This window comes from Pteropus medius, unplaced genomic scaffold, assembly GCF_902729225.1.
Source record: "Pteropus medius unplaced genomic scaffold, Ma_sr-lr_union100, whole genome shotgun sequence".
Lineage (NCBI taxonomy): Eukaryota > Metazoa > Chordata > Mammalia > Chiroptera > Pteropodidae > Pteropus > Pteropus medius.
Genome location: NW_024353517.1, coordinates 8,410,722 through 8,437,467, shown reverse-complemented (window position 1 = coordinate 8,437,467; position 26,746 = coordinate 8,410,722). Strand labels below are relative to the sequence as shown.

The following is a 26,746-nucleotide window of genomic DNA, read 5'->3' as shown; positions in this document are numbered from 1 at the left end:
AAGTAAACAAGAAAAGTGTTTCCAAGAGATTAAAGGAAAAGTTAGCGACATTAGCCACGAGAGAGTATTCTGGTGATTTAATGGAACAAACTTTGGCTGTGTAATAGATTTTTATACACCTAGAATAGTCCCTTCAAAAACATCTGGTTAGCCTGTGTATGCTGTGGTTGTATTTGATTTTGATTCCCTGGGATACATTTTACATGCTAAGGGCCACAAAATGTGCAATGGTTAGTCTCTTAAATTTACAAAACGTTGTACTGGGATCGGAGCTTGAACCTGGTCACAGTTTTGATATTAGCCCAATGAGTGACTCCAGCCTGAGCAGTTGGTTTCTGTAGGGTAAAGGCTATTTAGAAAGGAAATATTATTTCTTCATTTTGCATGATGAATCTTTATAAGCAAGGGCTTAGAAATTACGTGCAGTTGCTTCTCATTCGTTCTTAACAGAGTACCTGTATTTCAGATTCATTGGATTTAAGCATTTGCTGATTCATTTTAAAATCCTTTCTCTTTTGTATCTTTTGTTCTGCAGGATGTTTTTACTCCAGAATGCAAATTTAAGGAATCTGTGTTTGAGAACTACTATGTGATCTATTCTTCCACACTGTACCGTCAGCAAGAATCAGGCCGAGCATGGTTTCTGGGACTCAATAAAGAAGGTCAAATTATGAAGGGGAACAGGGTGAAGAAAACCAAGCCTTCATCGCATTTTGTACCAAAACCTATTGAAGGTATGAAATGAACTTTTGTTTTTAGACCCTGATCAGTGTGTTTATGCCAGTTCTATTCCTTATCTCCTCAGTAAAGTTTGCTTAGAATGCAACAGATCAGAACAAAGATTCAGAAAACACAATAGTATCTCTTAATATATATAAAAAATAAACTTATATTACAAATACTTGGCACTTTGAAAAGACTGATTAAATATCGAAAGTTAGAAAATTCCTGAAAGTAGAAAAACAGTGGTTATTACCACTTGGATTATAATTTCCTTCTTTTTTGAACACAATAATTTAATTTCTCAGGCTACACACTTGAAAAAACAATAATAGCATTATAGTGCTTTACAGTTTCAAAAGCCTTTTAGAAATATATTTACGTCTTTGTCAGAACATCTAACAATATAATGTATTAATTTTTCTTTGTATTTTTAAGGAAAGAAAATAGTATGCTATACTGTGATCAATAAATATTTATTTATGGTATTAAATTTTATCCTCAGTTAAGCTTATAACCTCCCTTCCTTTCATTATTTAATATCATTATATTTAATTAACATTTAATACATGACTTATTTCAAATTGAGTAGTAGAATAAATAATTTTATGCTGAGGAAACCCATTTTTGGCAACTTCTTTCTTAAATAGGATGAGGATATATAATTGGTGTGACCACATTTACTACATTCAGACAGGTTTTTTAATATAGGCTTAGAAAGCAGCAATGGTCTGGACATGTACTTAACACACAATCCTTCTCTAAATGTCACATGTTATAATCACTTAAAACATTAGTTTAGCCTCCGCATCTGAGGAAATGAGAAAATTGAGGCAGTGCATTATAATGCATTATGCATTTTATTTATATACAATTAATGGACATTTGGCCATGTCCAAAGTGTCACAAAGACATTTGGTCCATGGTAAAAGGACATTGATATTTGGTCCTGTCCAAAATGTCCATAGAGACATTTGGTCAATGTCAACCCATCTACCTTACCCCATGCACCATCACTAGCTGGGCTACCAAGGCAAGTAGGAGTTGTTATTGGTAATACAGCCACAACACAGTTATTGGAGCAATAAAACATGATAGTGTTTTTTATATGTAAACCGTGTAAACCAAAAGTCTAAATAAACGTTATGGGGTAATCTGAACCCAGAGATGTTTTCTAAGCATGGACATTTTGGACAAGACCAAATATCAGGGACCGTTTGGCATGAACCAAATATGCTTGTGGACATTTTGGACAGGATCAAAGATCAAATACCTTTTAGCATTGACCAAATGTTTCCATAGATGTTTTGATTATACTAGAATATTATATAATATACAATATATGGATATATATTTTATGAATATAGCATTATATATATATATATATGTATATATATACATATATATATATATATAATGCTATTCCTGCCTCCTAAATATCTACAAGGTGTGGTCAAGTTAACCAGTATAAGGACCCATTGCCTGATGCAGAGTACATGTGAAAGTAACAGAATACATTTGTTAAATCAATACCATATTAAAAGCACTGGGCAGAGAGTGTGATATTCAAAGCTCCTAGTTTCTCTCAAGTTTCCCTTCACTCCCTGTGCTTTTAACCACACAAAACTGATTTTTTTTCCTGCAATTTATTTTCACTGATTTGGGCCCCCATGTACTTTTTTTTCTGTCCTCTCCTCCCTACAATTTCCATCTACTTATGTGCCTCGAAATGCCTATCAGTCTTTATAAAAAATTAATTTAAGAGTCAGTACTTCTGTGAGAGCCTTCCTGACCTTCTTCAAGTGGAAGTAAGCGTTCTGTCACCTTACTGTATACATGTCTCTTCCCTAGAAATTACCACATTGTATTAAATTCATGTGTTTGCCATTCCTTCTCTTCTTATCCATGGTTAGCTCACTTATTAAATGAACAGAACATGTTTTATTTTCTCATATCTCCTTGTGTCTTGTACAATATCTGGCATATCAGAGATATTCAATAATCAGTTGTCAAATAAGTAACTGAACACATGAATAAACAAATGAAAGATTAGATAAGTAGAAAGACAAAGAACTGCATGCTCCAGGGAACTTTATAATATTCTTAGAGATATGTAACATTTACTGTAAAGTAAAAAGTGATCTATTACACATTGCAGGAAATGCTGCGGGGATTAGGGATATAGCGCTCACTTCCGCCGAAAGAAAGATATCATTGACAAGACTATATTTAAACGTACCTTCAGGCCTCAGCCTAGTTCAGGCTATTTGAAATGAGAAGTGAGGATTTGGCAGGGCATTGTGAGTAACGGCAGGAAAGTGCCTGCTTGTAGGGTTAAGCAGAGGGTGCCCAAGAAATAGATATTTTCTGTGAAAAAAATATATTGATTTTAAAATGCTGTTTTTAATAAATTTTGCTTTCAACTATTGCATCATTTTTATTTGTGCACTTAAGTTGATTTTTTATTTGGTTGTTATAAACATGGTATACGCTCATTGACAACCTTTGCAAAATTCAGGAAAATATAAAGGAAAAGGAGAATATCTTTGTGTTTTATTCATTCCTTTTATGCATAATAATATTTTATGCTGCTTTCATATTCTTTCCAGAACTATTTTCATTCTACATTTATTGCTAGATTTCAGTACCATTGTAGAAAGAGATAACTAGACATTTGTAGTTGTGTAAGTTAAATTAGGTTTGTTTCATATAACAGAAAACCTATGGCAAGAGCAGCTTAATCATACAAAGTTCTATTCTCTCACAAACCAAATCTAGATTCCAGCTGTCCAGGGCTATTACTATGTCTTTCCAATTGCTAGGGACCTTGACTGTGTCCAGCTTTCCGTGCCTCTCCCACTAGTGTGTTGTACAACTGTGCATTGTACTGTCAGCACAATCACACACAACATCCCTGGATATGCCCTTATCCCCCTGACCCAACCAGCTTCCTCTTTCCAGTCAGAGGGCAGGGGAAGGGACAAGAAGATCAAGGCAAAAGCTTGTGCCTGTGTTCTCTTCAAGATGGTCTGCATTAGCTGCTATATGATATCTACATCCTACTGACCACAACCCAGTTAGGTGGCCACATTTAGGTGCAGGGAAGACTAGGAATGTATGTAGTCTTTTTTCTGGATGGTTACATAACAAATAAATATTCAGTTATTTGGGGAGAATAATGGGAGAATGGTATTGAGACAACTAACAGCCTCTGCTTCAGCCTGCCATCATCTTAACTTTAGAATAGCTCTGATTTCCTCATTTTTTCATTGACAGCTTTTGGTCAATTGTTTGTTATTGTTTTTCTTATTTACTGATGCTTTAGGATGATTTTCCTTTTTTCCTGGGGAAAAAAAAAAGGTCAATTTTAAATCAGATTTACTAATACTTGGATTTACTTCCAAGGTTCTTTGTCACTCTAGGTTATAGAAATGAAACGTAGGTGTGAAGAATGTAGAGTATGATTAGAATCACTTCCAAAAATGAGAAGAACTTATTTGGTTTCAGACCAAAAACCTTTTAATTCTGTAGAAATTTCTTTGTTTTTTTGTTTTTTGTTTTGTCTTAGAGAGCATTATTCACTCTTTTGAACAATATGAACTAACAGTTTTATAAATGCTTGCTTTGTACAGGTATTGTACTAAGCACTTCTCAATATTACTTCTTTTATTTTTCATTCCATTTCTACCAAGTAGGTTCTACTACTATCCCCATTTTACAAATGTGGAAAATGAAACACAGAAACATTAAGTAATTTTTTCCCAAATCAAGCAGCTTGTAAGTGGCAGAACCAGAATTCAAACCTGTTTTAATCTTGAGTATACCTGCCCTTTAGAAATAAAAGTTCTTTTAGATTCATGGAGACCTGCATGCTCTTATATTTTATTGTACCTGATACATGTGAAATTGATTCATTGTCGTATGCCTTATCTGTTCTTTGATATCATTATTATAATACAAAAATGTGAACAATTACCCAATGATTCCCCATACAGCTGTTTTACACAATTAAATGATTTTTACAGGTTACCATTATCAAAGATATGTACACTTGAGGTTTTGTTAGGCATCATTCTCAGCAGAACTTGTTTCTCCCTGCTAGGATCCCTAAACTACTCTTGCTACCACTCTTATTACCACTATTACTAGTCTCAGCTGCAATTTATATACAATTAATATACAATTTATCAATTTACCATTTTCTAGGCAGATTGCGTATGTGATCTTCGTTAAACCTCATAATAGCTCTTTATTATTTATCCTCATTTTATCAATGAGGAAACTAATATTTAAAATAATTAAGAAACCTATCTAATACCACAGGGCTAGATAAATATAAAACTGGAATTGCAATCTAGGAAGCTTTTTGCCAGTGCCAATGTACCTAACCCCTACACATAGTGCCCTTCAGTCTGAAACAAGCCTATGGATATGCAAATACTCAGAAAAATCACTGAGAGCAAAGCAGAGATGTTTTACCACTTTACAATTTGAAGAGTAAGTTAAGTTCTAAACCATGAAAAATTGAGACGGTATACATGTTATGATGACATAAATCCACATTGGTAGATTGACCAGATAGGATAGTTAGGAGAATAGCATGCTCAAACTAGACAAGAAAGAATTAAGAATACATTACTTCTTTTCTGATGAATTTTAACAGGCTTCATTTCCTACTTTGTAAAAGAAGAATTTGAACTGGATGATTCCTAAATTTCTTTGGCAATGACATTTCTATGGTAGTCTTTTTAAGCACTTTATTGGAAAACCATGTTCCTTCATGGAACCTAGCGTAGAATTTATGTATTAAAAGATTCTAAACACATTTCCCAAATTGAATTATTAAATAAATAAAGTACACATTTATGAGCTACTTCTGTAATGGGTGATTTGTGATTTTTTGGAGAAGAGTTAGAATGAAAGGCATTTTAGTGATAATACTTAGTTTTTGATAGTATTTTTCCCATAAATCAAATACAAAGCATATAACTAGCAGACACTTTAAGAAAATAAATAGAAAATTATAGCTTTATAAGACGTTAGCCATATTAACTACAAGAGTTGTCAGTTACTTTTGGTTTTTGAAGGAATTTTTGTTAACCGTTAAGCCCACCACTAGTATTGTTTCAGAGTCCAGTACCACAGACAATAAATGTCCCTCCTTTGTGAAGAGAATGGCCCCTTTATGGAGGAAAACCAGAATAGTTTCTCCCTTCCCCCAAATAGCTCTGCCTGTTTTGCAGTCCTGCTGGTGATACAATTTTGAATGTCAGGATTCCCAAAATTAAGCTCCGCCAATTTGAGGATCTTTCAGTCCTACACTGATTACATGATAATACAGTAATTATCCACCAGCCCCTTTCTCTGTACAGCTTCACTCTCCATCCTGTGTTTAGAACATAGAAGATGTTAATGAGGGGTTGCAAGGGCATCTGTTCAGACAGATGGGTAGTCTTGGTGTTTAAACTCATTACTGTATGCATTGCACATAAACCTCCACTTACATGGGTCTCCTCCCTGGGAATTTAAGACAACAGTACAACCTTCACAATTCCCAGTTTTGCCCTTTTAGAGCATTGTTCACACCACAGATAAGTAACTCCCCCTATTTAAATTGTCTTGGTGGTGACTTCCCCCTTTAACTTTAGATAAAGCAGCCAAATACTCATTGACAAAGAACAAGAATCATCTCCTCCTTATCTCCTCCTTCCTCCTTCGAGAAGCTCATTACTTAGCTCCTGCAGGTGGTTGGGTATTCAGAATTTAGTTCTTTCCTGAAAAGAATGTGTGCACTTTCCAAAGATTTAAGCTTCAGGAACTTACTCCTGGAGAAAGAAATATGTTTCCAAAGAAAAATTAGTATCGATTGAGAACCATTGCTACAGAATTATTAAACTTGGAATAAAGGAACATTTACCCATTTATACCAGTTTACTTTCTAGTGGGGAGATAAGACTAACACACACAATAATACAACACACACACACAGACACACACACACACACACACACATGTTAGAACTGTTGCTTTAAGCTAAGAGAACCTGATTTAAGTCCCAGTAATTTAATGGAGATCGATGTTTCCCAAATATCTGTATCAGAATCATCTGAAGTGTTCTTAAATGCTACAAATTTACAAATTCTTAGACCAAATCTCTAAAATGTTTTGATTGATTTATTTATGACCTAGGAATAAGCATGTTTAAAACCCTGTTCAAGTGATTATAATGGCAACCAGGTCCCACACTCAGTGTTCTAAACTGAATTTATTGTTTCTAGGCTCATTTTGTTCAAATCTGGACATAGGCAATTGTTTAGATTTATTCAAATTATTGTGATCAATATATTAGACTAAGCCTAACCAAATATAAGGTAAATTGTCACTTTGACATCATGGAATTAAATATATTGAACATGTTACATTTTTACATTTTATACTCTATAAACTCTGAAGATATAGTCAGTAATAAATTTCATCTGTTTCTTAGAAGTAATATGAAGATAAGACATTATAAGAAAGTTGGATTTTCAAATCTGTCACATCAGCGAAAAGTACCTTTTTCATTTTCCCTTAGCAATTGGACATTGTATCATTGTATTATGTACTGGAGAAATGCTGTAAGGGGTGGCATTGAATAAGGGATTAGAAGCAATGGAAACTGAATTTGGCGGAAAATAATAATCCCTACAAAAACTATGTAATAAGACACCAAAGAATAATGAATCAGGAATCCTGAGGTAAAGCTCCAGTTGAGAGGACACTAGTGGCAAATTCATTTTGATATTTTTATTTCAGTTAACTGGAAAGATAATTAAGTGGTTTGTTTTCCAAACTCTTCTTTTGGATGCAACCATACTACACGACAAAAATAGAACGATGGAGCAAAAAAATAACTCTGATGCCCCTTTTTGTTTTAATTATGGAAGAAATAATAGCTGCATTTCTCCTCCATCTTTTTGAGTTTTGGAATTTCCACCAGTCTGTGACACCTTCTTCCCCCAAACCATTATAACTCCTTTAAAGCTGTTTTTCCTTTGAATTTAGTCTTTAATAAAAACCCTCCTATCTGCTCGCCACATCTTCTCCTTCCATATCTCTCTCTTTTACACACATATATCGCTTTTGATCTTTTTCTAAACAAAGATATAAATCTTTTTGTTCACAATGCTTCTTAACTCTTTGTAATATTTATGGCATACTGGGCACATTCCTTTGGTAACACATTGCTTCTGAACCAGCACTTAAAATCCTCTTATGGTTCCAAAGGGATTCCATGTGACATTAATTAAGGTGTGAAATTGCTTCATGTTAATTGCCCACACCCTTCCATGATCTGCTATTAAGATAATTAATTAAATATCTTTAATGGTACATTAACTAACAGCAATCTAACCTTTCTACTTCTTGAAAATTACAGAAGACCAGGGAAAATTCGATTAAATCGGTAGTAATAAAAATATTAGTGATATTTCATTCTTCTTTGATGAAAACTGATACAGGATGGGGATTCTTTATAGAGTGTTATTTATGAGTTTTATAAGAAACTGGAGTTATACTGCCTCCATTTATAAAACAGTATTTCTCAGCAACAACAGTTGCCCTCCACACAAGTTTGTCAACTCTCCATTACAGAGTAATATTGACACTCAGAGGCTTACACCTAGTTCTCCCTATAACTACCCAAACTCTCAAATTTTAAGCTATTTGCAAGAAACCAACAGTAATGTAAAAGTAATAATTAGTAGCAGTTGTGCTACTTTATATTCCATTTGCATGGCTCATTGTTATTTTCAACATGCTTCCATAACCAGAGCACCATTTGATAGTCACTAACACTTTGAGAGTATGTGCGTTAAGATTATCGTCCTGAGTTTACACATAGGAAACTGAGTTTAAGAGAAGTTAAATAACTCACCTAGGTCCATACAGCTAGAAAGAGGCAAAACTATGTCCAAAATTGTTATCAAGCACTGTCTAGCATACAGTATGCTGTTAGATGCGGATTGGCCATTGCAGTGTCACATAGGTCAATAGTGACTTGAGAAGAGTGATGTCAGTGGAGTAGTGAGGAGTAAGTCTAATTGAAGTGGATTCAAGTTATCACAGTAGGTAAATAAAAAAAGAAAGTAATATTAAATGCCAGTTTTGAAGAGTCCTGTTATAAAAGAGAAGTAGAGAAATGGAGAGAGAAACACGGTGGCTACATAGTGGGGTTTGTCTGCTTCAGCTATTGCAAGATATTTATAGGCTGATGGCAACAAGCAATGAGAAATAAAAATTGGTATTATAGGAGAAAGAATCACAGAATGACACTGAGTAGAGGGAATATGATCAAGTTTACAAAGGGCAAGTGGAAGACTAGATTTAGGTAAGAACAGGAAAAGTTCAAGCATTGCAACGGGCAGGAAGCCAGGACATGAGTGAGCAGATGTGTGCAGTCTTGCATTCGTGGTGAAAATATGAAAGCGCTCTCTTCTGCTTCTCTTTTCTAAGTGAAATGCAAAGTAAGATAGTTTATTGATTAAAAGGGAAAGCAGAAGGAGGAAAGGCAGAGAGAGAGGGAGAAGGAGATGGAAAGAAAGAAAAGGGAAGGAAAGAAACAGAGAAATAAGGCAGACCTATTACTTGAGTCTGAGTAGGGTTTGGGGTACTGTTGGAAGTTTGAGGAGGAAAGAGAAGGTATAGAATAGTCACTTGGGAAGAAGAGAAGAGGGGATTGGCTAGAGAAATATAGTAGGATTCCAGGAAGTGCTGATCACGCTATCAGATTTGGGTCAAGATTTTGACTTGAGACCAGTGCGTAAAGTTTGTTTTTCTCCGGACACATTAAACTATGTTACTATAGGCTTAAAGCAGGAACCCAGGAGTTATTCAAACATGAATTTGAATGTCGATTCTCCCCTGTATCAGTGCACTACTTGAGCAAGCTACCCTTTTTATTCTTCACTTTCCTGAATTGCAAAAAGGACCAATAAACATATTTACCTTTTAAGGTCATTTAACATAATCTTAGTTTATATAAAGTGTACATGTATGTGTTCAATTAATATTAGCTATGATTGTGAGGGTGATGGCTACTAAGGAGAGGAGTACCCATGGAATGGCATCTGGCCCCTGGTTTATTATAGTTATCTAATTTATAAATAACAACAACTCCTGAGATTTCACTTTTTTCAAACTTTGAAAAAGGCATTATTTTAATTTAAGTTTTCCAAGAAAAATTTATAATAACAAATAAAAGCGATTGTTGAATGTTAAAAGTTGCAAACAGGGAACCTGAACTATGATAATGGCAAGGAATGCCTGCATATTCTGATAACTGCATTTGCAACACAGGTACCATTGAAAAGAATATAAGAATATTAAATGGAAAACCTGCCCTGGAAAGACCCATACCTAATCTTACACAGAGAGGATATATTTTATTTTTAACAAGACTTCAATGCTCAGATATATATTTGGTTTTTCTCTTCTCTAATGGCACAGTCTTGCATCTAAAAGTAAAGGAAAAATAAATAAATACAGCAAATACCAAATATTGTTACAAAGTTGGTAGCTTATGGTCTTTATACTTATGACCAAGTATAACATTTTATTTTCGATACCGGGACTGTAAAGCATGCTAAAGAAATATGGCCAGTATATCTCAGGCAGCTGTGAAAATGACAGCTTTTGTTATGCTAAGTCATGAGGTGATTAGTGTCCACAATACAGGTGTGTTTGCACATTAAAGGGATGAACTGGAGATTTCTAATGAATGCTGTGTGTTAAAGTAATATATGATGAGAACTGTATTATTAAAAACCTTCACTTGTCCTTGTGACTGCAAATGAGGAAGGACATTCTCTCATCAAATTTCTCCACTTCATTTTTTACTCTGAAAGCTAGAATCAGTCTCTCTAATTCAGTGTACTAGAGATCAAAAGGAAGGTCAAAATCTAAATAAAAGGAAACATCTAGAAGAAGAGGAGGAACAGAAGGTGAAGGAGGAAGAGGAAGGGAGAGAAGGGGAAGAAGAAGAAGGAAATGAAACATGTATTGGAATAGAGGAAAAAATAGGAAGAAAACTGATTTGAAGAAAGGTTTCTAAAGAACCAAGCAGAAATCCTTCCCTTCTCAGAACTTATCTCCTTTTACCAAAGACTATTATGATACCTCATATGTTAGAGGAACTATATTTATCTCAAAAATATCCTGTGGGGTGAAAAAAAGCGAAAGTATTTTTTCCCCTCCTTTAAAGAGGAAAGAGGGCAAGAAATGTGATCAAGGACAGACAACCCAGAAGGGCCAGATGAAAGAGTGGTGACACTGGCTGTTTATCATTCAGGTAAGGCATCATCAGGACACTGAACATTTTTGAAATTTGGATAGCAAAACTTCATTGGAGAATAGTGTAAAGTGAAATCTAAAACACAGTTAGAAATTAGTTCCATACCAAGTCCTAGCATTAAATCATGCCCACTGGAAAAAATATATCTGTATTAAAGTATAGCCCACAAGGTCCTGAATGAAACATGGTTAGATAGTAACATTCCAAGTTGCCTAATTAGAGGATTTGTTTCCAGGTGTTAAATGGGCAGTGGCATTGAATTTGAGTTTCGGTGAAACGGGATTGGGGAGCTGGGAGGACAAAAGAGATAAGGAGTTAGATTGTTTGTTTGTTTGTTTTCACTTTATTCCCAGTCTGGAAAAGACTGCCCTTCCAAAACAAAGAACTAGACTATTAAACTTGCTCTCATTGCTGTAGTGGGCCAGAAATAGCATGGAACAGAGGGAATGAGAAGAAAATATTCTAGAAAAAGGATTTTAAAAAATTCTAGAGTTTTCTAAAGCAAAACAAATCTATTCCTTATGAAATAATAGCTTATTGTAACAGAAAGTGATGGAAAAGCTCTTTTCTTAAGTATCATGGCACTTTGAATTCTGTACATCCAGAGACTCGGGTTCTTTGCAGTCCCTAATAAAGTCCTGTTTATTTGGAAGAGAAAACCTTAATCTCGCATGGGATAGGAATGCTATGAGAATCACAATTTAAGAGTGGTAGAATTTACATTGCTGTTAAAGATCAGGACCTAAACAGTTCCCTAAATATTCTTCTTAAAGATTTCCCCAAATTTCTTAGTATATAATTAGAAATTAATACTAGAACTCCAAATTCTAATCATAGTAGCTGTATAAAGTTGTGATTAATTTTTACTGTACAGTAAAATGTATGTGATTCTCATGTGGGATTAGTAATTCTTGATGTATCAATTTTTGTTTGTTTAGTCTTTCTAAGTGTTGAATTAAGTTCCCCAGAAAATAAAAGAGTAACCCTTCTCAACACGTTAATTAGCTTGAACAAGTGAACACCATCTATTAATTGCAATCAAAATTATGGTATTTGGAGTATATTAGATATTGTCACAAGTAGATAAGCAGCAGGTCTCATACATAATGGTGCCTCAGCTAGGTCTGTTCCTAAAACCTTAAGATTGTATTCATAAGGCATCAGAACAACTCATGAAAATTTCAAAGGCTGCCAACCATTTCTTATGGGATCCATGCAGTAAGATTCAGTTTGACTGACTCTTCTTGACTAACCTGACTGGCTATATTCATGTCACGTAAACATAGTTAGACATTTTTCTAGATAAAGAGTTTGAGTAAATAGATTATTCCCTATACACTCATATACTTGATGGACATATTATTAACTCTGCATCCACTATCAAACTGAAACTGATATGTATCATAATTATGGTTTAAATGGTCTGGCCAGGAATTCAGGAACTCTGACACAAATTAGCCCTGTCAGCCTTATCCCTCACCACCTCTCTGTTTTTCTTATACAAACAGGACTTCTTCTCTTCATCCTTATTCGTTAGAACATCCGTCTCTCTAAATTCTCTGCATTCTTCAAAGCTAAATCAACATCAGCTAGCTATTTTTATATCCCCCTTTGCATTTAACTCTCCGCCCTTTCTACCTTGCATTTTGTATGTATGTCTGTGCTCTTGCTTAGCCTTGAGCTTCTTGAGGGCAGGAATCAAGTCTTGCAGCTGACAGAGAGTTGGGCAGAATGCCTGGCACAAAGTAAATATTCACCTGTTCATAAAGTGAACAAATTAATACTTGAACAAATTCATCTTTGGCTATTAGTTAGCAGAGTAATTAAAATTTGAGGAAAGAAAAGAAAATGAAAAGTCAGTAATAGAATTAAAGTGATGTAATATTAGTTGAGCTAAATTGAAGAGTCAATACATGTTTTGTGAACCAGTTCATCCTATCAAAGGGATCCAACATACTGCTGACCAAAGTAAAGGTTTAGGTTATAACAAAGAATAAAAAGCATGTATTCAAGCAAAGGATTGCAATCCAGAAGGCACAGATTCAGTAGTGACCCAAATTGTGCTCTGGAGAGATCAAAGAAAGGAGGGATTTATAAAAGTAAAAACCATAAGTGTGGTTCACATTTAGGCGCTCTATGCGAATAAAAGATGTAGCTAGGTTAACAGGGACTGTTTATGTCCAATATGTAAATAAATAATGCAAAAACCACAAGGACTTTTCCCATTTACATTCTTAATGTAAATGAAGAATACTGCCTGGTGAAAGGATTGGCTCCTTTCAAAGTGAAGAATGTAGATGGTCTGGTTGTCATGGTGAGATGAAAGTGAAGTCCTGGATGTGGTTTCAGGGTTAGCGTCAAGGTCCAAAAGTTCATGAGTGAGACCTGAGTATGTTAAGCCTGAGTATGTTATAGCCTTCTGGCTTCATTTTGGTTCCCTTGACATAAATGACTCTATCTTGGTACTCACCATTCGCAACACTGCTTCTTCTAAGGCTACATATGGAGGTCAGGTCCAACCAGGTCAGGAAGTTTTCTCACAGTCCTCCCCATCATATGGTAATTGATAGCTTTAGCTCTAACTAAGACACTCTAACTAAGACACTCCTCTTCCAGAGAACAACAAACTCTTCTAAGACAGCACTGTCTAATGGAAGTATAACATGAGCTATATATGTAATTTAAAATTTTCTAGTGATTGCATTTTAAAAAATATGTGAAATAACTTTTTAAATATATTTAGTTCAATATATCCAAAATATTATCATTTCAGTATATAATCAGTATAAAACATTACCACTGAGAAGTTTTATTCTTTCTGTGTGGTCTTTGAAATTTAGTGTTTATTTTACATTAACAGCACATCTATATTAGAACTATTTGCCACTTAAGTACTCAGTGACCACATATGGCTAAATGAATACTATATTAGGCAGTGCAGTCCAAAGATGTTCTCATCAGATTCTGCTATCCTATCCCCAAATTTATACCCCTTCATCTGAAGGGGTTATACCTCAACTCTCTCTTTCTGAGTACAGTCTTAAGACTAATATTATTGACTATTGGAGAATTGTTGGCTCTTCCCATGCAAATAGGACGTATCTGGTTTTAATAGTCATTTCTTTGTTTATAGCTTACACTCAGAGCATTTGTTTCTCTGTGCTTTTTTAAAAAAAAAATACATGTAACTATTATGTTGTATAAAATGTACACAACATAAAATTTACCATTTTAAGTGTACTTTTCAGTTCCGTTAAGTACATTTACATTGTTGTGCAGCCGTTACTACCATCCATCTCCCAAAATATTTCATGTTTCCCAACTGAAACTCTGTACCCATTAAATATTGACTTCCTCTTCTCCCTTCCCCTAGCCTCTGGCCACCACCATTCTACTTTCAGTCTCTATGAATTTAAGTATTATATATATATCACATAAATAGAATCATAAAATATTTGTCTTTTTTGTTCAGTTTATTTCACTTAGTATAAAGTCCTCAAGGTTCATCAATGCTTGTGTCAGAATTTCCTTCTTTTTTAAGGCTGAACAGTATTTCATTGTATGTATATATCACATTTTGTTTATTTATTCATCCTTTGATGGATGCTTTGGTTGCTGCCACATTTTGGCTGCTGTGAACATGGGTATGCAAATATCTGTTCATGTCCCTGCTTTCATTTTTGGGGGGGTATATAATTCAGAGGTAGAATTTCTGGATCATATGGTAATTTTGTTTAATTTTTGAATAATCACTATATTGTTTTCCGCAATGGCTGAATATTTTATATTCCTGCCAGCAATGTACAAAGATTCTAGTTTCTCCACATACTTGCCAATACTTGTTATTTTCTGATTTTTTTTTTTTAATATAATAGCCATCCTTCATTTGTTTTCATTTCAATTTTTGGACTACATTAGGAATATTTGGTAGAGGTTAGGCCAACTTGGATCTTGATTAATATATAGGTATTATAACTTATATATGGTCTGATATAAGGCAATCATTTGTACGTTTGTTTGATGAATGACTTCCTGCTTTTATTAAGAAATCTTGATTAAGCTTTTGAAACCACACATTCTCATTCTGTCTCTGCTATTGCTCACCATCTGACTTTAGGGAAGTTGCCTAGATTTTTTTTTTTTTTTAAATGGGGGTAAGAATTTCTTACTTACTTTATTCACGGGGTTATTATAATTATCAAATGAGTTAATCAATTTAAAATGGCTTTTAAAACCCTAAAATAGGTTTATTTAAGGGATTATAGGTTTATTTAAGAGATTATCATTGTGGTTATTGTTTACATCATGGTGATTTTATTTTGGTTTACATTTATAATGCATTTTATTGAACACAGGCTTTCTGTTTGCTTCTTATATTTTGTTTCATCATCTTATTGTGTACCATTCAGAACAGCATAGAAGTAGAGTGTTAATAAAGCTGTCAACAGAATTATATTATTGAAGAAAAGTGTTTTATCCTTTTTATTTTACTCTCTAACTGGATTATGCTCTTTTAATTACATTTTAGTTATAAAATTTGATTGAGATTCATACCCCTTGATTTGTCAGCTTCTTAAGTTAGAGTGTTACTGACATCCAAGAGCCTATAAATAACAATGAAAATTAATGCTCAAGAAACTTAAATTTAAGCTTTCGGTTTGACAAAACCAAAGATTTTGCTCTCTCTTCTTTGTATGTTTGTTTGTTGTATTTGCATGCAACTCCTTAGTTTGCTCTCTTTAAACATTCAATCTTTCTGTAAACAAAAATACAGAAATTCGAATACCTATTTGATTTATTGAAGACAGGGATTTCAATGAACTGAACTAACATATATAAACTAGTTTTTTAAATCCTAACATTGTTACTCCATTTAATGGAAATATAGGCAAGTTTGTGATTGAGTTATCTTAGAAGAACAAGTAGCCCACTTTGATATGGTGCTAGTGAGTTTCATTCTTTTTGAAACTGAAACACTGAAAATTTTCAAACTCTGTGGGGTTTGATACCAGGATGGCCAGCAGGGTTAAGTTATTGGAAATATGATCTGCAATGGTAACTATAACGGTAACATTTTGTGTTGTCACAATGGAGACATAGCAAAAAAAAAGAGAGAGAGATAAAAGTTAAAAACAAACATCTTGAGTAAAATCTATGACATAAGAAAACTGAGAAAAATCTTGCAACGAATGTCTAGGGTTGAATCTATAACAAGAAAACTAAGAAAAAAATGCAGCTACAAAAATTATAAAAATATATTCTTTAGTGGAAATTAGAAAGTAACATTATTCAGTTACCTCCAACTTGAAGTTTAAGAAATTTGCAGGTCAAAATCTATTGTGTTTTTTTTCTTTAAATTATTTTTTTCACTCTTTGAGTCTCTGATTTAGCAGTCTGTAGCCAAGCCTGGGGATGTGTTTTCACAGCTGATTAGGTAACAGAGCAGGAAAAAAATGCTTTATATCATTATATGAATAGATTTTCAACTGAATCACTTCTTTACTTCTTCCAAGTTCCCCTGTGCACTAACCAGTTATAAATAAATGGCTGTATTTTGCACATATAAATATATGCTTTTATTTTGGAGAATTTAACACTATCCATAACAGAAATACAGGTAAGAAACATTAGTCTTGAGGAACTTCAGGATTCCAATAGTTTCTTTCATAAGTATTTTCTGTCTTTTGTAAATGAAAGGCAAAAATTTCAATTACCTAGTGTCACCATCTGAAAAATACAGGATTGGTTCTTTCTGAACTAGTTTTCTCTGTGCACTTTGTTACTTAGGCCAAAGGCAGTTAGTCTTTTATGGATATTGTAGAAATGACTCAGTGCAATAATTCAAATATTTTAAAATCTCATTTAAAAAATTATATATATATATATATATATATGATCATATGATTTTTATCCTTTATTTTGTTAATTTGATGTTTCTCATTGATTGATTTATGTATGTTGAGCCACCCTTGTGTCCATAAAATGAACCCCACTTGATCGTGATGTATTATTTTTTAATGTATTGTATTCAATTTGCTAGTATTTTGTTAACAATTTTTGCATCTATTCATCGAAGATATTTCTGCAATTTTGTGTGTGTGTGTATTGCCCTTGCTAAGTTTTAGTGTCAGGGTAATATTGACCACAATAGATGCAGAAAAAGCATTTGACAAGATATAACATCAATTTATAATTAAAACAAATAAATAGGTACAGAAAGAAAGTACCTCAACATAATAAAAGCCACATATGACAGCTAATATAATACTCAATGGTGAAAAACTGAAAGCTTTTCCTTTAAGATCAGGAACAAGACAAGCATGCTCACTCTGACCATTGTTATTCAACATAGTACTGAAAGTCCTAGCCAGAGCAGTCATGCAGGATAAAGAAATAAAAGGCATACAAATTGGGAATGAAGAAGTAAAACTATCACTTTTGCAGATGGCATTATTCTTTATAGAGAAAACATTGAAGACTCCACCAAAAAAAAAAAAAAAAAAAAACCTATTAGAAATAAACAAACAAAAAAATACAGTAAAGTTTCAGGATACAAAACCTATGTACAAAAATCCATTGCCTTCCTATATAATAACAATGAAATTTCAGAAAAAGAAATTAAAAGAAAAATTTAATTTGCAATTGCAACAAAAAGAATTAAATGCCTAGTAATAAACTCAACAAATGATGTGAAGGACCTATATATGTTGAAAACTATAAGAAATAAACCTACATATACACAGTGAAATAATTTTCAACAAAGAGCCAAAAACATACAATGAAAAAAAGAAAATCTCTTCAATAAATGATGCAAGAGAAAATTGGAAAGTCACATGCAAAATAACAAACTAGACCGCTCTTTGACAACATACACAAAAATAAACTCAAAATGAATCAAATACCTTAATATAACCTGAAACAATAAAATACACAGACGAACACATAGATACTAAATTTATGGACCTTTGTTTCAGAGAGGATTTTATGAATTTGACCTAAAGGCAAGAGAAGAAAAGCAAAAATAAATAAATGGGGCTACATCAAACTAAAAAGATTCTGCAGAGCAAATGAAACCATCAACAAAACAAAAAAAATAAGCAACCAAATGGAAGGAGGTATTTGTAAACATAATCTCTGATAAGGGGCTAATATCCAAAATATGTAAAGAACTAATACAACTTTACCACAAAAAGACAAACACTCCAATTTAAAAATGGGCAGAAGACCTGAACAGACACTTCTCCCTAGAGGACATACAAATGGCCAACAGATATATGAAAAGCTCAGCTTCACTAGCTATAAGGGAAATACAAATCAAAACCACTAAGAGATACCACCTCACATCTGTTAGAATGGCTATTTTCAACAAAACAAAAAATAACAAGTGTTAGAGAGGATGTGGAGACAAAGGAACTCTTGTACATTGCTGGTGGGAATATAAATTGGTGTAGCCATTATGGAAAAGTGTGGAGGTTCCTCAAAAAAATTAAGAATAGAGCTACCACATAACCCAGCAATCCCTCTTCTGCCTATCTACGTGAAAAACTGAAAACATTTATTTATAAAGATATATGTATCCCTATGTTCATTGTAGCATATATTATATGGAAACACTCTAAGTGTCCTTTGATAGATGATTGAATAAAGAAGAGGCACATACATATACACATACATATATAGTATTCCATTATGTATATGTGTGTGTATATATACAATGGAATACTATTCAGCCATAAAAAAAAAAGATGAAATTCTGCCATTTGTGACAACATGGATGGATTTTGAGAGTATCATGCTAAGCGAAATAAGTCAGATGGAAAAGGACAAGAACTATATGATTTCATTCATATGTTGGATATAAAACAGAAAACAACAAATAATGAACAAAGAAAACAAGCAAACATATAGACACAAACAGTGTAGTGGTCACCAAAGGGGAAGGGGAGGGGGGGAAGTTAAGAGGTTACAGGGAGGTCAAATATGTGTGACAGAAGGAGACTAGACTTTGGGTGGTGAGCACGTAATGAAATGTATAGATGATGTACTATAGAATTGTACACTTGAAACTTATATAATCTCATTAATGAATGTCACCCCAATAAAAATATATATGTATAATAATTTTAAGTGATATACTTAACAAACATATTTTGTTTATATAATTTTTATTACCCAAAGAGTGGTTTAGTTTTCACCAGCATCAGCATCCCCTGAGAGCTTATTAAAAATGCAAAACTTTAAGCCTTTTGAATCAGAATCTGCATTTTAACAATGTCCCTAGGTGATTCATAAGCATATTAACATTTAAAAAGCTCTACTACTGAGTGTGTTGGAAGAAAACTGTTTCCTCATCACTGAACTAGTCCAAGGAGAATCTTACTTGTATCTTCTCTCTTAATCTAGTGTTGAATTTAGAATACCTTCAGCTAGAATACTTTATCACTATGTTCTCTGAAATGTGTTATTCAGAATTCTCATGAAGAGATAAGCTCTTTCATTTCCTTAATCTTTGGATACTTATTATAGGCCAGACACTTCATCCTCATAAAAATGTTATTTTTCAATTATGAAAATGTGTCCAAGTTGACAAAGCTATAAAGTGACCGAGTAATCATGTGGACCCAGCAGTGTGGCTCCTGAATTGGTACTCTTAACCATCATACGACATCTGTTCAGTCATAGCCATACTCAAGTCTGTAGTACCAGAGCAAAGCCCAAGGGAAGAAGCTATTTGATTGGAAATATTCAGATTACCAAGGCATTGTGGTGGTGGTTCAATAGATGGAGGTACTTAACTGTTTGTTCCTAAGTCACAGATGAAAATAATTTCAGATATTTAAGTGAAATATTTCACATACTTGTCTACAGTCACATTTACCTATCACACAACATTATACTGAATCTATATTAATGTATTCAATATGCTGATAGATCCTATCTTATGAGAACTATGAATTGAAAAACATTGTTCTTTTTATACAATAACCTAGCAAGAGCCATGATAATTTACAGATGACTGAGCTTCAGAGCCAGACAGAACAATAGAGGAGAAAATGAACTGTTTATATAGATGTAAACTGAAATCACACGGTTGCATAGTCACTTTTCCTATTGATGAATAGCTAAGAAGCCATGCACTGTGTGTATTACCTTAGGTGAAGGAAATCTGGAGTAATTGGAAAAATTGTGGGATTTTTTTTTCCTTTTCTCTGACTTCTCTCCCATTATCATTTTTTATGTAAGATGCCCTGAAAATTGACAATAACATTTCAATTTAACATAATAATGTAATATTTATTACAGTGGAGCATGTATATAAGGATTTTGTATATAAGGACTTTTTTCCTATCCAAAGTAGTTTGCAGACTAAGGACTAAATATAAAATATCGATTTCCGTCCTTTAAATGTTATATCCTTAATGTCTCCTCTAACTCTAGATGAAAATCCTGTTATTTAGGTTAGTAGACAGTAAAAACTCGAGCCTTATCTATAAAAGAACAGAAGTGTCTCATATGTCTCATACACTGATATGTCTACAGTTCAAGAAGACTTAAAAGGTTGGAAGAAGACTATGTGTGTCTACTAAATATATTATTAAGTTAAAATTTGTTTTTACAGTGAGGAGAAGAGATCGTGATGAGAATAAGGAGTATTATAAAATATGATTTGAGATATTTATTGAGACCAAATTTATGGCTCCTATTATAACAAGTAATTATTGTGATTTTGCTTTCCAGTATGTATGTACAGAGAGCCATCACTACATGAAATTGGAGAAAAACAAGGGCGTTCGAGGAAAAGCTCTGGAACACCAACCATGAATGGAGGCAAAGTCGTGAATCAAGATTCAACATAGCTGAGAACCCTTCCCTTCGTCTTTCTCTCATCCCTTCCCTCCATCCCACCCCCCCCACCCCATTTCCTTCCAATAAATCTACCCAAGGAGAGAAAAATAAAATGGCAACACAGGACCTAGTGGCTATGATTCTGCACTCAAAATCTTTCTTTGTGTAGGACAAGACAATTGAACCAAAGCTTGCCTGTTGCAATGTGGTAGAAAACTCAGATGCACAAAGATTAGCACACATATAAGCAATGGGAAAAATAAATGAAGACTCCACACACATTAAAGTAAACTGTGCTGTTATTAATAGAAGGCTAATTGTAATAAAGACATAACTAATAAAGATGATATAAGGTTATTACCTTAAAAAGGTTTTGGAGAAAAGAACTTACAAATTGATGTAATGCCCTAAATATCTTGAAGTCTGGATGATGCTGTGATGTGTGCTTTGTTTTGATTTTGCATTTTCTTTGGGCATTTGGAATCGACACATAATTACATCCCGTTTCCTGGATTTTTTTTAACCATGATATTGAACATGTATGAATTATAGGTTGTTCTAATGCTGCTAAGGTATGTAGCCAGGAATCACTTACCATCAAGAAAAGTTTAAAAATTGATTCTTAAAGTTTTTATTAAGATTTTTTTAGTTGAGAAATAGTCTTGTGTTGAATCTAATGGCATTAGCTGATTTCATTCCTTCATAGAATTTCAGATTCTCCTAAAAGCATATCATATTTTTATCAAAGGTATTAATCTAGAATCTTATTTTTAGTAATTTAGAAAAAAAATCTTTTTTCTAAGGCTGAAGTAACTTTTGGGAATTATTTGTTAATAGCATGCTCTGGCAGTGATGTACAAGTACATGCTCTTGCTATTTGGTCTGACTTCTAATTTATGGACACCTTTGAGGGTATAGGTAGGTGTATATCTAGCTGTCTTAGAGAGTTTTGTACCATCTCTTGCAGCAGGAAAGAAGGAAGAGGGTTTTACGTAAGTAAGTACATCCTGGGAAATTTGTCAAAGCAAATTGCATTTACCTTTATAATTTACAAGGGTTTTATGTATACAGCATTTTCCAAACTCTGCCATGATATTAGGAGGCATAGCTGTGAAATTCCTAACCTACTGTCTTATAAAGCAGGTGGCTCGTTTGTTGCTATCAATCCTCATTTGTAAGTCTATGTGGCAATAAGTGTGTCTCCTAGAACACAGAGGAGTCCTTGTAATAGAGTGAATTTTCCAGTGGCATAGAGAAACAATATGGAATTAACAGCTATAGTTCCAACAGACAGGGTTGTATGAGCAGCTTAAAATAGTCAAAAAAAAAACCCAAAAAGCAAAAAACAATGTAAGACTAGGCAAATGCACAGTTAGAAATACTAAAATATTAGGAAAATATTAGGGAAGAAATGAACATTACACAATTGTCTTGGAAAAAAATATATCTACTTAGTCCTACAAATCAGGAATGGTATAGAGACATCCAAATTAAAACAACAAAAAAAGAATGTTAAAAAATGTATGCAGATTTATGGATATTATCAATGAGATGACTTAGCATGTTACTTCTCCTATAACTCTACTGTCCAGCATGTATTGTTCCAAATATGACTCCCTAAAATATATACACTTTGCAGAAGCTCTAGGTCCTTACTTCAATGACCTCGTCATTGGTTACTATATTCTTTCAAGGTCACTGTAGTTTCTCTCACTCTACACAATCATTATTCTCCAATAGTGGTTTGTGTACTTCACCAAGTATTCTATTTATGTTATCAGGACGTTAACAGAAAATGAAATGGAAGAATTTGCCTAATCAGTTGCAAAAAAGAAAAGTTATGTTCTTAGGTAAGGATTTTGAACACACATTTGCAAGAAATATTTGTTTAACTAAAATATTTGGAAAGTAACAAAATAAAGACATTTAAATTTTAAAAAAAGAAATATTGCTCTTCTAGGAAAAGAATACCCTTATAAAACCCAGAAATCTGGTTGTAGTTCTTGTCACCTTGATTCAACTTGATTATAAACGCACCTGTCACTTTCCGGACCAAACAAATCCCAAGCACAAAGCCTTATTTTCTTTGAAGCAGTAAAAATAGGCTTCTATAAAATGGGTCACAGGCTCATTTAGCATGAAATGACTTGAGCTTTTGTGGTGATACATACACACGCATGTACATGCTCACCATAAACTCACCAGTAACAGAATAAACAGTTTCACAAAATGTTATAAATTACACTGATGATTTCATGACAGAATATATTTAGTCCAGTTAAATATTATGAAAACTGATAGAGATATGAATCTCCCAACAAAATTCTCTCTGTTTTCTGTGGCTGTTCGTCATTTATCATCTAGACTCACATTTGTCTCCTTCCTGATAGCAGTTGAGAAGCAGAGCTCTAATTACCCAATTTGTATATTTTTTTGTCTATCTCATTTAAGCAAATGTTTACCACAGTAAAATGTTTTGGAAATTAGGTTTATCTGATTTACAATTAATTTCAGAGACTGTGTTGGAAACCTCATATTACTTTTACACATTAACCTGACAAAAATATGGTTTGGTGCACAAGGTGAACATTTTCTTAAGTGCTGCTTACTTTGTAAGCTTGTAAAACCTTTAATAGAAAATGCCAGTATTCACTGTCTAGGTTTTTAAAAAATTACCAAATGTAAACATATAATTATCTGATTTCCTTCAAAAATATAAGCCATTTTAAAAAGCTTTTTTTTTTTTTTCAGATTTATTCCAAGTAAAAGAATTTTTTACTTTGATTTTCATTATTCCAATTTCTGGATCTCAATATATTATCCATCACTTATTCTCCTGTAAGTGAAGTAAACTTTTATTATTATTAATTATTATTATTATTATTATTATTATTAATTCATTTGAATATTCTCAGGAGAAATATGACTTTTAGCAAAGCTTCATAGTTGTCTATGTACATGTAAGTTAAGATGTGTTTAGTCTAAGAGTTCTTATGGTAAAATCTTTCAAAATTACTAGACTTAAGAATGAGAGCAAAACTTTTGAGAATCTCACAAAATAGTTTTCTGGTCAATATACCTAATTTGATTTTTAAGCTGAGACTTTAAAAGTATCGAAACAAAAGAGTGCCGAAATTCCATTTGCTAATTCAGAGAATCTATGCTTCAGGAAACTGGAAGACACCAAGCCAACCTATTATTAATCATAGTAATAGTTTGGATTTTGAATTTTACGTATGAATTTCATAGTACATTTTTAGTCACTACGAGTTGACTCAATAAAGAGACATCAATTTGATGCACATTGTGGCTTTATAGACCTCATTGTAATCCAGATAGTTTTTTAGAAGAATTCTTCCATTTAAGAAAATGATAATGCTGATAATGATAGGTATTATATATAGATTGGTGGTCCCGTGGTACCACTAGCAAGAGATGAGAGTATTGAGACAAAAGTAAAGGATCAGGAATGGCTATAGTGTATAGTGTATTGAAAAGCTTGATGGTCCTAATTTGAGACCACCGATTTCTTGGTGAAGAAGCGTGACTGTAACAGTAAATTTTTTTTAAACACAGACCCAGAAATAGCAAATCTATTCCACTCTCATGGCTTAATCTACAAGGCCTTGTCTGAGAACGGTTTCCATGACGTTGCTTAATTTCATCTGCACAAGATGAAACACATTCAAACATAAAAATGCCCTGCTCATTTTAATATCATAAAAGGCTGAGATTGTTTCTCTGTCATAAAATTGTAAATAGCATTTTTTAAATCAGAATCACATTTAAAACAGTGGATTGTTCTACAGATATATATGTGTATATATACATATGCTTCTGAAATAAGGATATATTATACAGAGTTTTTATTTGATTTGTGTTATTTAGTCATAGGTAATCAAAAAAAGATTTGAATGCAAAACTTTATATATAAATGTATATTTCTAATGATAGTATAAATTGCCACTTTATAATAAAAAAGAAACAAGTGGGAACAATAATCAAAGCACATGCTCCTTTAGAACTTCAGTGATTCTGAATCCCCTCTATTTGATGCAGAGGCAACTATATTTTATTTTTAAAAGCTTAAAAAGCTATACTTCCTGATAAAAATTCTGTGATAAGTCATATCAAATTGAAAATTTATGGTTGAAGGCAGGAAAAAGATGCTAAATGCTGATCTTTATTATTCAGGATTTTTCCTGGAGCCCGTTAAAAATTCAATATTTACAATATAAATTAAGTGAAAATCAGTACTATTCCAAGATGATATATTGAGTTTTAGTAACAAACAGAAGCAAAAATATATTTAACATTATTAACATTAAAATAATGTCATAAAAACTACATATTAGATGTTTTATTAGTTGGAAAGAATGAGTTGATGCTTCTTTGTCTTTGCGCCAAGCACAACCTAAAAAAACAGTGGCATTCATTTCGCTAAAGTAGTTCTAAAGTCCAAAATATACTCCCATGAATAGAATTGGTACTAGCTCCATTACAAGGTTAAATGTTACAATCTTAAGAAATTATTGACACTGAAATGTTTAATAAACATGCTGTATGAGAAACTGAACAAATTAATGTTTTGTTTTTGCATTAAAGCACAGATTATTCAAACATTGTTTTTTGAGACCAGATTTGTACATGTTTATACGTCACAACCTTCCTGAAGTAAAAAGCGATTAAAATCTTGAGATGCTCATGCATGTACACAAAATACTTGCACTTTTTTTTTAACATTAAACTTTGAGAAGTCTCCTTTTTAAAAAAAATGTGTTTATTCTATAATGTTTCACTGAAATAGTGCTGTGTCTTATAAAAGAAATCAAATGGACTTATGGATGGGGAATAAGTCAAATTTTTACTGAACACTGCAGTTAAAATTAAAAATTACTTTCTAAATATGAAGCTACTTGTGGTAAACCTAATATTTCACTTTTTGAGGATTAAGAACTAGAGCACATTCATCTATTCATAATTTACTAGCTAGACTTAGTTGAGTTTAGGGATCATAATCTAAATTATAATCTCAAAAAATCCAAGAGAGGCAGAAATATAAATTAACAATGTGATACCCAAAAGTAAGTGTTACTTACAGTAGGTATGCTACTAAGATTTTATATACAACTGATGATGCAACAGTGAAACCTATGGAGAAGACAAGGATAGAAAAAAAGATTAGATATATACTGAATAATATAAGAGGATACAGGGCGCTCAAGTAGAGGAAATCGTTTGAAGAAAAATTACGAAAACATAAAACATATGACTTACTTGGGAAATACTTGTGAATGAAATGGAAAGAATGGTCGGGAGGAGGTGGGAAAAAACAGTTGAGATTAATAAAATTGAAAAGTTATTCAAAGTTTTGTTAATGCACTCTGTGGATTTGTTTGAGCCTCCATATCTGTTAGGATGCTTTCGGTTGCTCATTAACACAATCTCAAGCTAAATTGGCATTTCATCTAGAGGTTCACACAATTACCATTGAGGCTTAATTTGTCTGTAGTTCTTTTAACTCTGCTACCTCTATGTATAATAACCTCTCTAGGGGAGCCAGGAATTTTTTTTACAAGTTGCAAACATCACATATTTATGTCATCCATTCTCTCTTACCATCCCCCAGAAAACATCTCCGATCTCAATGGCACAAATTGGGCCATGTGTTCATAACTGAGTGAAGCACTGTGGCCAGGAATTTTAGATGTGTTGGAGTTTAAATCAACCAGGGTCATTTTCCTAGATTTGTAGATGGGATATACTTCCCTAAAGATACAGGTCTATATAGATGAGGGGTAACTGAATGAAATTCAGAGTTCATTTATCAAGAGGAAATGGAAATGAATG

General features: G+C 33.1%; 1 protein-coding gene across 4 annotated transcripts in view; it reads left to right on the top strand.

The window, feature by feature from the left end:
- The window catches only part of FGF12 (fibroblast growth factor 12), a 479,181-nt gene extending 456,644 nt beyond the window's left edge, over window positions 1-22,537 (top strand). For all 4 annotated transcript variants that reach the window (XM_039850756.1, XM_039850755.1, XM_039850757.1 and 1 more), the window contains 2 exons: window positions 536-734; window positions 20,789-22,537. In XM_039850756.1, coding sequence (XP_039706690.1) covers window positions 536-734; window positions 20,789-20,907 — 318 coding nt within the window. In that variant the 3' untranslated portion in view covers window positions 20,908-22,537. The remainder of the gene's footprint in view (window positions 1-535; window positions 735-20,788) is intronic.
- The last annotated feature ends 4,209 nt before the right edge of the window (window positions 22,538-26,746 follow it).